The following is a 14,579-nucleotide window of genomic DNA, read 5'->3' on the forward strand; positions in this document are numbered from 1 at the left end:
CTGTAGAAGGGAAATTATTGTAATCGGACCTATTTTGGAATAAGCGCTTTTCACCGGATCTTGACGTTTTGACACTTAAGGAACTCAGAAAACCGGATGGAAATTTTCCGGTTGTTTAATGTTCGAATCACCTTATATCTAAAATCGCACCTCCACCCCAAAAAAAGCTGTTGTCGTCTGCTACGTTATGGCGTCACAGGTGAGCGGTAGAATTAAATAAATGAATAATATTTAAAGTGGAAAAGAATAACTCGGTCTGGCTGGGTCTTGTACTCGATCTCGATCGCCCGGTTGACTTGGTTCCTGGTGCGTTAAGCCTCGCGGCTACACCAGTCTGCCGGCTGTTGCTACTAGTACCGCTACACCTGCGCGGATTAAATACGGTACGCGCGCGCGCTTTAGTTAGAATCGTTGAATTAAATAAAATGATAAATATTTTAAATTACGTTGTTTGTGTTAGCCGTGCAACAGAAACAACCCACAGTTGTAGGACTTAAAGTAATATCTTGCATTATCTTGCATTGCGTTAAAAAAAAAGCTGAGTGATCGGTTGTCTCACGGCTTGTGCTATTCTCATTTTTTGCTTGGTGATATCGTTAAATAAGCTTAAAGCTTGTGTATAGGATATGAAAATGGAATTTTGTAGCGCATGAAAAATGCCATGTTTGACGGGATTCGAACCCGGGACCTCCGGATGAAAGGCCGAGACGCTACCACTCCACCACGGAGATCGGCTAATTACCTTCCCTTCTGTTGTAATCTTTTATCTTTAACATACTTTTACTATATCCTTCTACATTATCACTTATCTTATAGATTTCAGTCTTTTTATCTTCAGCAGTTTGTATTCTTAGCAAATCCGTCTTATTACCAAACTAAACTTTGATACATTTATATCTGGTTCTAGATTTCTTTAAAAGTTTCTATCGCACATTTTTCTTTAAAAATCTACATTTCGAACTTTTTATCGTTATGTTTAACGAAAGGAGGAAGCACCTAAAATTAAGTTAAAGTTAGCCTTATTATTATTATTATTATTAAAGATTAGTTTTAATCCTTTTTTTTTTGTAAAATTTCCAAGCCATATAATCCCCCCCAAAAAATAAATTGTATTCAATTTTTAATTAGTGTTAAAATATGATATTTTATTTTTGCCTTTCATCAAATTTCAGCTCGTTTCAGTAATTATTGAGGTGTCAGATAGGTGTTATTAAAAAAAATATGTTATCCCCACTCAAAAAAGTTTATTTTTAAAAATTTTAATTGAGTGATTCAGGAGGAAAGGGAAATAATTTGGGAATTGATTCTAGATCTTGAAATAAGGAAAAACGTTCATAAACATATGTCCGAAAATGAAAAATTTGTTGTACTAAAAAAAACAGCTGTTAATTTTTACAAATTCATAACATTTTTGTGTTCAGTTTTGTTTTTCATAGATTTTATTACTTTAATTTTCTGATTTAAATTCTCTACAAGTTTTCATAATAAAATTTAGGCATTTATAGCCATTTATCAAAGTAATTGTGTTTTCAAACCTAAAAAAAGTCACAAAAAACTGTCACAAAAAACATAAGAAACCATCAAGTGTACCCCTTAATAACACTTGAAAAATTTTAATATGACCCATTTCACCGAGGGAACTGAATTCCAGGCGAAATTTTTTGTTAGTCGTTACTCGATAACAAATCATTTTTGGACATGTATTTGTATGCAATTTTTTTATAATCTAGAATCTGTTCCCAAATTATTTCCCTTTACTCCTGAATCACTCTTTATATTTTAAAACTGAAAAAGTATTTTTTAAGAATTTTTTGTTTTAAAAAGACAACACTACATATATTCACATTTACACTACAGAAGACAAAGGAGGGCAGATAAGCGTTCAATAGTTTATATATATATATATAATGGTTTTAAGTGTCCTTCAATATGTTAATGTGTTTTTTTCTGATTGAAATAGTACAGTTGTGAATTAATTTTTTTTTATATTTCGCAAATAATGTTCGTGTATTATTTTGTTGTATTATAATGTATTTGTTTTATTGTAATTATGTAATTGTTTAAGGTCGATTATGTTAATAAAGATGATAATAACAATACTAAGCAGATTAGCAAATTATACCAGTGACTAGTATAATCAGATGTTAAAGACTGTAATCACTTTTGACACTTACCACCTTAAATTCATTCTGTATTTTTATTAGTATTATTATTTTTTTAATTTGTTTTTAGTCTGTTATTGTCCTTGGGTATATTTTTAGTATCATTTTGCTCTTGGTTAAATCTAATTTAAGATTAATATAAGCTATAAATTGATTGGTTAGTTCAGAACTTTTGCACGATCACTGATCAGATTTTTGTGATTGTTGTGTGTTTTTTGATGCTAAAAAACAAGATTTACAACTTGTTTTTGGTAATATGGTATAAAGTTAAATTAAAATCATTTACACGTAGTACGTTCACTACATTTATCAAATTTTATTCGGATAGAAAAGAAAACTATTTTTTAAAAATGGTTGGTCATCTTTTTCCGTTACCTATCCAATCTACTGGAAATTATATCAACTGTTATTTAACTTGGGTGATATATGGGAACCAGATTTAGTTACTAAACATAGATTTGATTGTTGCCATTTTTATTCTCATTTCGTATCTCTACTTTTAAGATTAGGCTTCCTGGAATTTTACAGTTGTAGAGAGACCATTGGTCGTTAGGGGATGTAGTTTACCATATTGTTTTTTAACTATTTATATTTTGCGTTTGGGTTTGACAGATGGCTTCGGTTTACATCATGGGCATTTCAGCTATTAGGCTGGAATCAAAGAACGAGAAACATGCTTCCCTGATGAAGACAAATGTACTGCATCTCCCGTACTTGGAATCTAAGAATGAATCTAGCTGGTTTAAGCTTACACCCCAAGAAACAAAACAACAGAAATGGGTTCAGGGATAATTAAAGGGATGGATTATGAAAAAGGAAAGTCTACCATCAAGGGCATTTCAATACAAGATAAACAACTCGATCTAGAGGAATACTTAGCATCACCTTTGGATAGCTGGTGAATATAAAAAACACTATCAGGAGATAGGGAGTTTTTATCAAGATTTGAACAACCATTATTCATCATTGATGAGATAGGGAGTTTTTATCAAGATTTGAACAGCCATTATTCATCATTGATTTTGTTTGGATTGCTTAAAAATAACACTGCTACAAAAATTGTTTTTCTACTGGACATTAAAGAACCACCTGACAATCAATACTATCATCTTAAACTGGCCCCATCTTGTGTGGAATATGGAAAGTGGACCTGAATTATAAACTATTCAGTCAGACCTTTATTGGAGGTGACAGTCCTATCTAAATCATCATTTAGGATGTACATTCGGAATAAGCAGGTTAATATGCAACACAGGAATCGGTTTGTTTTGTGACATTGATATTCCTGCTTTTTCTGTAATAAATTCAGATTGATCAACATACTGATTAAAACAGCGATAACATAATTTCTCTTATTGCTTTTTTTTTGTGTTGGTTTAATTTTAGTTGCATAACTTGTGTTTGAACTAAAAATATAGGACTTGGGGCAGATTGATGGTTTAATAAGAACAAAGCTTTACTGTAAAGAAAGAGCTGGATGACCGACATTTAACAAGTTCATGTGATGATTTTGCAAGTCAAAATAAGTTACCTTTGCAATTTAAAGATAAATTGCTTTAAAATACTATATATTTAATGCACAGCCTAGGATTAATTTCAGTGTCTCTAACACCTGACTGTACTCGTATATGTATTTTTTTGTCATTTTTTTTTTGCAAGGATCTGGAATTTTAAGTTTTTTATTATATTAAAAAATTTCATTGTAACTGGGAAAATTTTCATGGAAAATAGACATTTATTTATTTAAATTGTCACTCTACTTTATTTGATATTAAAATTCTGGCTAGTATACAGGTTCGTTCCTTGTTTGGATTTATTATTTACTTTATAATTTTGTTCATTCATGTCACACAAGTTTATTTGGAGCTTTGTGATTCTATGCCTGACAAAAAATTAAAAACAGATACTTTTATTTTATTTCTGTATGTTAAAATAATAATTTTCATTCTTTTGTTTACAGGTCTGCCCTACAAACTCTCCATAAAGTCAGTTCTAAAGCGAGAGAGAAGAATTATTTCTTAGGCGGACTGACACATGATTGGGTTTCCTATTATGAACAGAGAATCGAATCTGATCGTTCTTGCCTCAATGAATGGCATGCGATGGATAATCTCGAATCTAGGAGACCACCCTCTCCTGATTCACTTCGTACAAAGTAAGTAAATCAATTTATAATTTTTTTCTTTTATCAGTGATATTTTTATTTATGTTACCATAAAAAAATCATTTAGAAAACAGTAATTAATTTAAAATGATTTATTATAATTATTATTTTTGATGGACGTATGGCACCCTTGAAAAGTCTGAACAGTTAAACATTAAAATAATGAAATCACATTATTAACAAAATTTATTTATATCTATAGATGTCTTTGTTTGTTGACCTTAAAGTAAGGTGGAAAATATAAATTAATTTAGTGGGTTTTTGTAATGTCTTATGTTTTTTTTATTAATTATTGTTTTTGTTATTCGATAAATTTAAAACAATGTTACTTCATTGTTTCTTTATTTATCTCTGTGACTCCCACTAGATTATTTTTAAAAAAATATATTCAGTACAGTGTAATGTAAATGTGTCAACAGAATGTTTTAATTTATGGCTTCTTTGTAAAAAAAGAAATATAATAGTTTTGATTTTGTGATATATGTACTTCAGTATTTTCACATTTTGTACCATCTACATTTTTCCAATGACCGTGACTTCAGTAATCATTTATTCACTTTGTAAGACCTTCATAAAAAATCATATGATAGTTGAAGAAAAAATATCTTTGATCCTGAAATGTTGCTGTTACTTGTTCAATTCCTTGGTCATAATCTTCAGTATGTTTCAAACCAACGTTTTGAAGTTTATTTTCCTTTTACTGATGTAATGAAATGTCTGAAAGTAACATGCTATTAATGCCTGACGATTTGAATCTGAAATTATTTTTATTTTTTTTGTTTTACTTCCTTGTACGAAGTAAAGGTAGTATTGTGATAGTGAAAAATTTCGGTGTTCAGATTTCAATGGAAATATCCATTTTGATCATCCCTAAATCCATAATGACTAGTTTCAGCGGGATATCTGTACATATGTATGTATGTATCCCATAACTCAAAAACGATTAGCCGTAGGATGTTTTTTGGATTTAGGACTGTTGTAAAATCAAGTTGTGCACCTCCTCTTTTGATTGCAATCGACTGGACCAAAAGTCTCCAAAAAAGCCCAAAATCCAAAACAAAACCTGGGATTTTGGACTTTTTCTTAACTACAGTAATAAGTCCTCATTGAGAGCTTTTCAACGATATATCATAAGTGTTACTTATTTTCATCGGTTCTAGAGTTATAGCCAAATGAAATTTTAATTAATGAAATGTTTTGATCTTAGGGGAAGGCACATTGATTCGAATCAGACTTCATCTCCTTTTTTTTTTAACTTGTTAATAAATAAATAATTTAAGTTAAAAAAAGAAATGAGTTAAATATGATTGTAAAAAAAAAACAACAACATTTAATAACAATAAAAAAATAAATATGAAAAAATATCAGAAGTTATTTATGAAATAAAATTTTATGTACTTTTCATTTTAAAAAAATGTGTATATGCAACTTAATAGGAGTTCAAGAAGAATAGGGTGTATAGGAATTATGTAGTGTCCACATCAGATTTTTTTCATTTTAGAATATCGATAGTTGATATTTCAGAAGTTCATTTTGAAGCGTTTTTGAAAAATTCTATGCTATAATTTTTAATTTCAATTCGTGGATGTGAATAATGGATCAGAGTTGCTTAAAAACATAGTCTTAGTAAAATTTACTCTTAAATGTATCTCAATATTTTTTTATTTTGGTGGTAATAAATGCTAAGACTGTGATGAAATTGTACAGAGAGTTTTTTAACTTTAGTGATTTTTTTGGAATCGGTTTACCATTTCTGGTTTCTGCTTTAGTGATTTTATCTTTGTTTCATGACCTGAATTTTCCTGGTCATTATTAATGTATTTTGTTGCTATAAACTGCTATAGGATTGATTTACAGTATTATGCAGGACTTAAATTTATGGTTTAAATTAAATGTTTAAATCTTTCTTTTAATTTTAGGTAGATTCATTAGAAAGCTACCTATTGTAATGAGTACCATGATTCGACTTACGGAAAATTTGGACATATCTTCACGTTTCACATCCCCCAGACCCCAAAACCACCGTCATTTCAAAAGCTTATATATATATATATATATATTTCACTTTCTAATGGACACAATAACTGCTGTAATTTTGCGCCAATCACTTTCAAATTGATACATAAAATATAAAAACCCAAAATCTCGATCATGTTTGTTAATAGGCAAAATCGGATCATGGGGGTGGAAATGGGGAAGCTTTTTAAAAAAAAAAACAAAGTATCGCTATAACTTTCTTATTAAATATTGAATTTGTTTAAAGTTCCTACTATTCTTTGGATAGGGCCTAAAACTTATCTAAGTAAATTTTTTTGATATCACCAATCCTTGGCCCAGGGGGTGAAAAAAATTGGGTTTTGATGACAAAAAAAATCATACCTTCCTTAATAGGCACAGTATCGAATTGGTTTAAAGTGGTCGTTAGTCCTGTAAACATTACCTTAAACATTTGTCTGAAACAATTTTTATATGACCAATCCTTATGGCAAAGTATGACCAAAATATTGCTGGAATTGTAATAAGATGGGGCTTGTATGCTAAGCATGTGAAACTTTTTTTCACATGCAGCCATTGTTGTATTGAGTAAATTTGAAGTTTTTTTAACTTTAAGGTGGAAATCTATTTTATCCCTTACTTAGCACTGGTGAAATTTACTTCTGCCTTCCGGTGTGCCAAAAGGGATTTTTTTTTAATATTCCAATTTGTAAGCACCAGTATGTTAAATTGCTGTCCACAGTAACGTTTTGATTTTTTATATATATTTAAAAACAAGAATAAGAAGATATTTAAATTTTTATAATATTTTATAATTTCAGCATTTACTTGAAGATCTCTTTTAATATTTCTTATAAAAAATAAAATATTAAACTAACTACTTTAAAATTCATGTTTTGTAGACTCTACAATATTGAAGAGTAACATCTTGGAAAATAAAGTGCATGCACTGAGGATTAATTTTCAAATGATTGAAATTTTTTTAAATTTTTATATGGTAATATGATACAAAATTTTTATAACGTGAAAAACGAGTTTCAAAGGAATTAAAACCTAGAAGACTATTACTATCAGACTATTGGTTAATAAGAGAGGGTCATTCACTAATTAAAGAGATAAATGGGAAGACTGGAAAAAATATTTAATAGAATAAACTGAAACTGTCTGAACGGTCAGTTTGGCACTTCTGCTTTAGAAAATATCAGCTGTTCAAAAAGAATTTCCATTACTTTATCCTCTTACCATCTTTCACATTATTTACCCTCTTTTGTTTCAAAAGATGCTCCCAAATTAATATTTTAATTTCAAAATACTGGCTCCATTTAAAATGTGTCCTGTGGAAGAACAGAATACTGTGTTAAGATTTTTTCCCTGATTTGTAAAACTGGCCAAAATCCTCACCTCCTTAAAGATTGTTTTAATGGAGCACATTTTTATAACAGAATTTTATTTCTAATTATTGAATGTACCTTTTAAATTTTTTCATTGAATTTAATAGAGCTGTTTGTGTGGTTTTCCTTTAAATTAGTGATGGTATATAATAAACAATTACTATTTAATAACCGTAACGATAATTCATTTTAAATTGAATGAAATAGAGTAAAATTAATTTGTGGATATTTTAAATATTTATTTTTTATACCTTGATTAAAAGCAATGTTAGATAGCAGAACAATTAGAGATTAATTGCAAAAGCAATTAAGGAACTGTTGGTATGTGGGTATAAATTTATTTATTTTTTAATATATATTTTGATGAATGTAAAATAAGATTACAGAAATATCACTTTAAAGTAATTCTTTTACAATGAAGGTAGGATTCATGTAGCCAGCTGGGATTAATGTTGAAATGACTAGTTTTAATAAATTAAAGTCTGCTTAGCTAACATTTTAATTCACTTTTAAAGTGCAGTTATGATTCATTCCTTTATATTTACTGTGTGTTGTAGCAGTTAGAAGAAAGATACTGTAAAGTGACCTTAACATTTGTTACAGTGTACTAATGTTTATTTAAATGAGCACGTTCGATTCATTTATTTAATTCATTTAACATCAAAGCAAACTTCATAATTAAGAAGTTTGCTTTTAAAAATTTGTTAAGTACTTGTTCAGCTAATAGTGTAGTTTTCCACATTTATATTTCTGTTCTGTATAAACATCCTGTTTTTTCAGGTTAAATAGAAATCATTTAGCGATATAAAAATTGTTGTTTTCAGTTCCTTTGTAGGGCATCAGAATAGGTTGACATTTTTTATCATGTTAGTGCAATTACAGCATTGTATTGGCAGTATTTAGCAATGTTTTTTGAGCTATTTTTTTCTCAGCCTCTGTAAAATGTTTTTCCATGACTTTGTCTAGATCCACTTGTGTATAATCTCTATTCTTGTTTAGTTTTACATTTCTCCAATTATTGTTACTCTTTTCATCCATCGCTCTCTTAATCATCCTTTCCTTTGCTATTGTGAAGTTATCTGAAGCACATAAGCTTTCTGAATATATGTTGGTATTTTTAATGAAAGGCTTGTACACTTACCTTTCATTAGTATAACACATTTACAATTTACATTATTGTAGTGATTGAATAGCCAGAAGAAATTATCATTTCAATCATTCTAGATCATAATTCTTAAATATTTTTTTAATGTAAAGTTTTCCTGGCAAAAAGTGCTGGTCATCGTTAGTATTACTTTCTTTGATGCAGTTCTCTGTTAATTCATTCTTTGAAGTCATTTTTGTGTGACCGACAGTGATGGGATCAGTGAAGTGTTAAGAAGAGGACAATTAAGCTGAGTGAGGATATTCTTGCCTCCTTTGCCTCTCACATATGTTGTCGCTTTATCATTCATTGGTTGCATCATGTCGTGATGCGTACTTTACTTGAGTCACAGTGATAAGAAAGACTTCCTTTCTGTAGGAAAGAATGCATTATATAAAACCTTTCAGTCAGAAGAGTCTGCATTCAAATCCCAGATAGGCTTGGCATTTTTTTCTGCATTACAAAATTCATTTTTTATCATATTGAAGAAGAAAAAGTAATTAAGATAGTTATAGCTGGCATAGGCCCTTGCAGTTAAAAGAATAAATAAGTAAAACACTGTTTTCGCTTGATAAAGGGAAGATGTTTTAGCATACAATTTTTGTTTGAGTATAATTCTGAGTATTTCATAATTCTTCAGAGTAGTTCATCTGTTGTTTAGAAGAATTTATTGATTGATTGAATAATTTTTAAAAAAATGGTCATAGTTTTTATTAACTTTTAAATTACTTCCATTTCCTGTGCATTTACTTGTAACTTTGTACCATGTGATTTTGTAATAATCTGTGTTGCATTTATTAGAGCTGTTAAAAATACCTTGCTGTTTAAAAGCACTAAATAGAGTTTTTAATTCATGAAATTTGTGTCTTCTTTCTTTAGAAATTTATTAGATTGTTTTTTTTTTTTTAAGTGAAATTAAACAGTTTTATTTTTTTCTTACGGAAACATTTTAAGAGGCAAATTTTAAATTAAACAAAAAAACAGTTTATTATTTATTATGTCTGGCATGCGTTCTTGTTGTATTTTTAATATTTTTTTCTGTGCAGACCTAGAGAAAGAGAAGAAACAGAAAAAGTTATACGTAGTGCATTAAAAGAGATAATGATGACTGTTGATCTCGATGAAGTGACATCAAAACAAGTTCGTACAAGATTAGAAGAATTTTTAGATATGGATCTTGGTGAATATAAACCTTTTATTGATCAAGAAATGTTAGTTATACTTGGCCAAATGGATGCTGCCACTGAAATATTTCCACATGTTTATTTAGGGTCTGAATGGAATGCTTCAAATTTAGAAGAACTTAATAAGAATGGGTGAGTTTTTGTATTTATAAAAGTATACGAAAAAAAATAAACATGGAAGGTTCATGATTGAATGTTTTATGGATAAGTAAAAATAAAAAACTTTTACAAAAACAAAATTTTCCACCATTCATTTATTTATTTATTTTTTGATGTTATACACTTATTAATTGTAATAAGAGAAAGTAACATCATATTTTCAGATTTTTAATACTGAAATGTAGAAAAAAAGAAGATTAATTTTTTTTTAGGCATTTGTAGATGTTGTAGTCGGAAAATTGTAAATCTCCATTTAAATTGTGAAGTAATTATTTTAATTATAAGCTCAGTTACATGTTGATTTAGTGCTTGAGGAATTCAGTTTAAATTCTATTGAAATAGATTAATGAAGTATGGTAGACAACTAGTGAAAAGTTAACTTGTACTGCAGTTTTTTTAAAAATGTTTATAACTAGTTTTTTTCTTTTCTCAGATTGCAATTCATGTAACAAACTTTTTTTGATAATAATGGTATCCTTTTATTCAAATTCATTGCCTAGTTATATTCATCACTTGATCATCACACTGATATTGGTAAAAAAAACTACTTACCACCTATACATTGAATTTACTTTTTTTTTAACATTATGTATAATAGAAAAATGTAATATTTTGTAACAAGCAGTAGAAAGTAACCAAAAAGGGGGAGGGGGAACTGTTCAGTAAAAAAAATTATAATTTTTCTATTTGGTTTAGCCATGAAAGTATTACAATTGATTAATGCAGAAAATGAGTATAAAATATTCACAAATCAGTCAGTAAAAAACTATATAAAAAAATTATACTTCTGTAAAACAAGAAAAGTTATCACTTGTTTAAAATTCCATAAAAAGTAACAAATTCAATAACTGGATGTAGTAAACACTATTTATAGTAATATAAGTACGTTTTTAATAACAGAAACCAATTTCCTTAAAATCAAATTCAAAATAATGTGGACTTGTGTTCTGTGTGCTAACATGTAATGCGTAGGTACCAGTGGTGTGCTGACTTGCACCAATAATAAAATAATACAACAGAGACATTTACAATACGTGCTTATCATAGTGGGCATAGTGTGTTTTAACATAATTCCATGCTCAAGTACATGGTCATGTGGTGAAAATGTTCTGTAACTTAAGTGTTATTACGTTGATGTATTTGTGAAATTAACTTTATGATTATTCTTTGATATGGCTATAAGTCAAAATTTCTCAAGAGATTTCAAGTTTTCATTTGTTTGAATAATTGTGATCTGAAATAATATTATTGTTTATTTTTGCCTAAGATGTTCATGTAGGTTTTTTTACATTACATACAATTTTACTTTATAGTTTATGCTTTACTCAATTATTGTGTACCCCCTCCCATTAACCTTTTGTGCATCTTTGGTTCTTGAAATGCATGCCTACTTTTATGAATAACCCTTTTATTTTCAAGATGTTTTTAGAATTTCATGTCAGTTTTGTCCTAATTTTCACTTTACCTTGTTCATTACTTTGATTCTTGTCAAGTTTTCATACATTGCTCATTTGACAAACGATAATTATATTCCGTCACTAAGATATATGGGCAAATTAATCATCTCACAGGTATTTGAAAAATTACTATTATAACATACTTGAATGTATAGCCATAGTTTAATGGTTTGTAGTATGATATCATTTGGTTTAATGCAGTTTGTTTCTTTTTGCTCTCCATTAATTTTTTTAACTTGATTGTGTCCTCTGCATCAATTGAAATTTATTCTATTTTTGTTTTCCATTACATTTATTAGCTACTATCACTGATCATAAAATAAGCAAAAAATAAGCAATCCTGGGACATAAGGTACACGTCACTGAAGAAGTTATTCTTTGTAAAAGATTTTGCGTTGTCCTTTATATATCTATAGTTTGTTTTATATAACAAATTCATTTAGAATTTCATTAACCTGCCTGAGTTTCAATGTTCTCCAGGAATTGAAATATTTGAAAGTGTATTGTTTTATATTCATGGATTTTCCATTGTTCAAGTTTTTTTTACTACCGCAAAATAGTACTTATTGTAGAATAATGAATAATTCCTACAAGTTTTTATTTTTTTTTTAGATAATTACAGATTTATTTTCTGTATGTAATTTCTTATGTCTTCTACCGTGTATGCTGTTAGTGAAATCATCCATAAAATCAGTTCTATGTCATTTTTTACTTTCTAAAAGCAGATTGCTTAAATTCTTACTTATCCTTTATATCTACCTCATTATGATTATTTTCTTTTTTTTTTGTGTAATTTATAATCTTTATTATACATGTATTAGATATCTATGTTTAAAAAAGTATAACCATATTACATATAAAGAAAGAGTTTATAATATTATACAGTTATATTATTGTTTTTCCAATGCTAAATGTTTTTTTCTTTAATAAATTTGAAAACAGAAAATGCTCAAAACCTTTTATATAACAAAAAGCCAAGCAAAAAATTGTGTAACTTTCCTGGCATTGCCCTTGACAGATTTTATTTCAATTATGCCATAGTATTGTTAAATTATGCAATGTGTAGAATACAATTCAGAAAAAATCAAACTATGTTTTTACCTTAAAAATTATGCAATATTAAAAGTACAATTGAGAAAAAAAATAATAATTCTTATTAAAAAAATTTTTTGATCAGTGGGTTTTTAAGATACATGAGAAAACTATTCAGAAATAATGTTAAATATCCTCTCATTCCTAAATCTGATTGACTTAAAATTTTAAATAACAAATAATGAAATTCAAAATATCAAAAACTATCCTATCCTTTTTTAATTTTTCAAAAATTTAATATCAACAATTCACCACATTTATTTTTTGCCAATCCAGTATTATTAATTAAAATACAGGCACACACACTATATATATATATATATATAATCTATATATCATGTTATTTCATATAATCTATATGTATCATTGTTGCATACATGTATGTATGTAACAATGCTTAAAGAAATACCAACAAAAAGAGATATGTGATTACAAAGTAAAATAACTTCAGACTAGAATTTATAAAGGATTGCATTAGCTATTATTATCAAAAATGAAAAGTTCACTTATGAACAAGTCTATATTGATATTTCATATTTTTTTTAATTTAACAGTTATTTTAATTTTATAAACATACAAGGGCTATTCAGAAAGTAGGAACATTTTGGAATTTTAAAAAACCAAGTACAAGAAAATCTTTCTATTATATACATGTGAAAGAGGGACTAAAATACTACTTTTCAACATAATCACCATACAAATTCAGGCACTTATCATAGCGATGACAAGCTTTGAGATTCCTGTGTCATAGAATTCTGCCGCCTGTGATCTCAACCACTCAGTGACGCACCCATCTTGCACAAAATTTGTGGTAGCTAGCTTCTGTGAAACAATTTCAAACAATAAAGTCTGTGAAACTTGTGAGAAACATAGCGAAAGCTCAGTTATTGTGAAACTGTGGTTTTCATGAATCTTTTCATCAACTTTGGAGACCAGATCGTCAGTCACAATGCTCGGACGTCCACTCTTCTCTTTATCGTGAACATTTGTTCGGCCATTTTTAAACTGAATGCACCACTTCCTGGCAGAACTTTCACTCATTACATTGTTCCCATACACTTCACACAGTTCCTGATGAATTTCTATTGGTTTTAAGTTTTTTGCCAACAAAAAACTAATCACAGACCGCACCTCACAACTGGCGGGATTTTCGATTGCAGCACACATTTCAAATTTGTATATTAAAAAAAACGGGCAGTGCGGAGTTGTTCCCGTTGTCACGGCTGGACGCTGACTGAGGTGCTGAGCACAAGCACACCAATATATACGCGATTGGCATGCGCCTGGCGGCGTCAGGTGGAAACGTTTCTTACTTTCTTAATAGCCCTCGTAGATAGAAATACTTTGTAGTACTTTCTAAGCATTGTTTATTTAGTTATTATAATCTTATTTTACTTTTTGTAGTTTTTTCAACAACTTTCATTATTTTTTACTTCTTTACATATTAATTTATCAGTATATACTTGTACTGACTATATGGTAATTGAAATGGTCACTTAGATTTAGATTTTAATTCATTTTTTCCTGCATTTTTTTATTTTTAATTTGAAACTGTTTGTTTTTTAATAATTTTTTTAAAACTGCTACAGGTAGGGATTTATTTACATTATTCTTCTTTTTTTTATAAGTAGTACATTTCTGTTGATTTTTGTACAACTTCTTTAATTTTTTTGTGTGCATTTTTATGAATCATACTATCTTCAAAGAAGTATTTTATGACTCTTTGTTTTATGATGGAAAAATTGAGCTTTATACAATATTAATACTTATTATATTTTTTATTATTGTATTTTGAGATTTTAATTATTTTTCAAAAAAATATATGAAAAAT

At 28.5% G+C, this 14,579-nt stretch overlaps 1 protein-coding gene across 10 annotated transcripts in view; it reads left to right on the forward strand.

Annotated features, from left to right (window-relative positions):
- ssh (Protein phosphatase Slingshot) overlaps positions 1 to 14,579 on the forward strand; it is a 504,868-nt gene that overhangs the window by 473,849 nt on the left and 16,440 nt on the right. For all 10 annotated transcript variants that reach the window (XM_075364385.1, XM_075364384.1, XM_075364390.1 and 7 more), the window contains 2 exons: positions 4,123 to 4,317; positions 9,903 to 10,172. In XM_075364385.1, the coding sequence (XP_075220500.1) occupies positions 4,123 to 4,317; positions 9,903 to 10,172 (465 nt within the window). The remainder of the gene's footprint in view (positions 1 to 4,122; positions 4,318 to 9,902; positions 10,173 to 14,579) is intronic.

Source organism: Lycorma delicatula, chromosome 4 (assembly GCF_047948215.1).
Source record: "Lycorma delicatula isolate Av1 chromosome 4, ASM4794821v1, whole genome shotgun sequence".
NCBI lineage: Eukaryota > Metazoa > Arthropoda > Insecta > Hemiptera > Fulgoridae > Lycorma > Lycorma delicatula.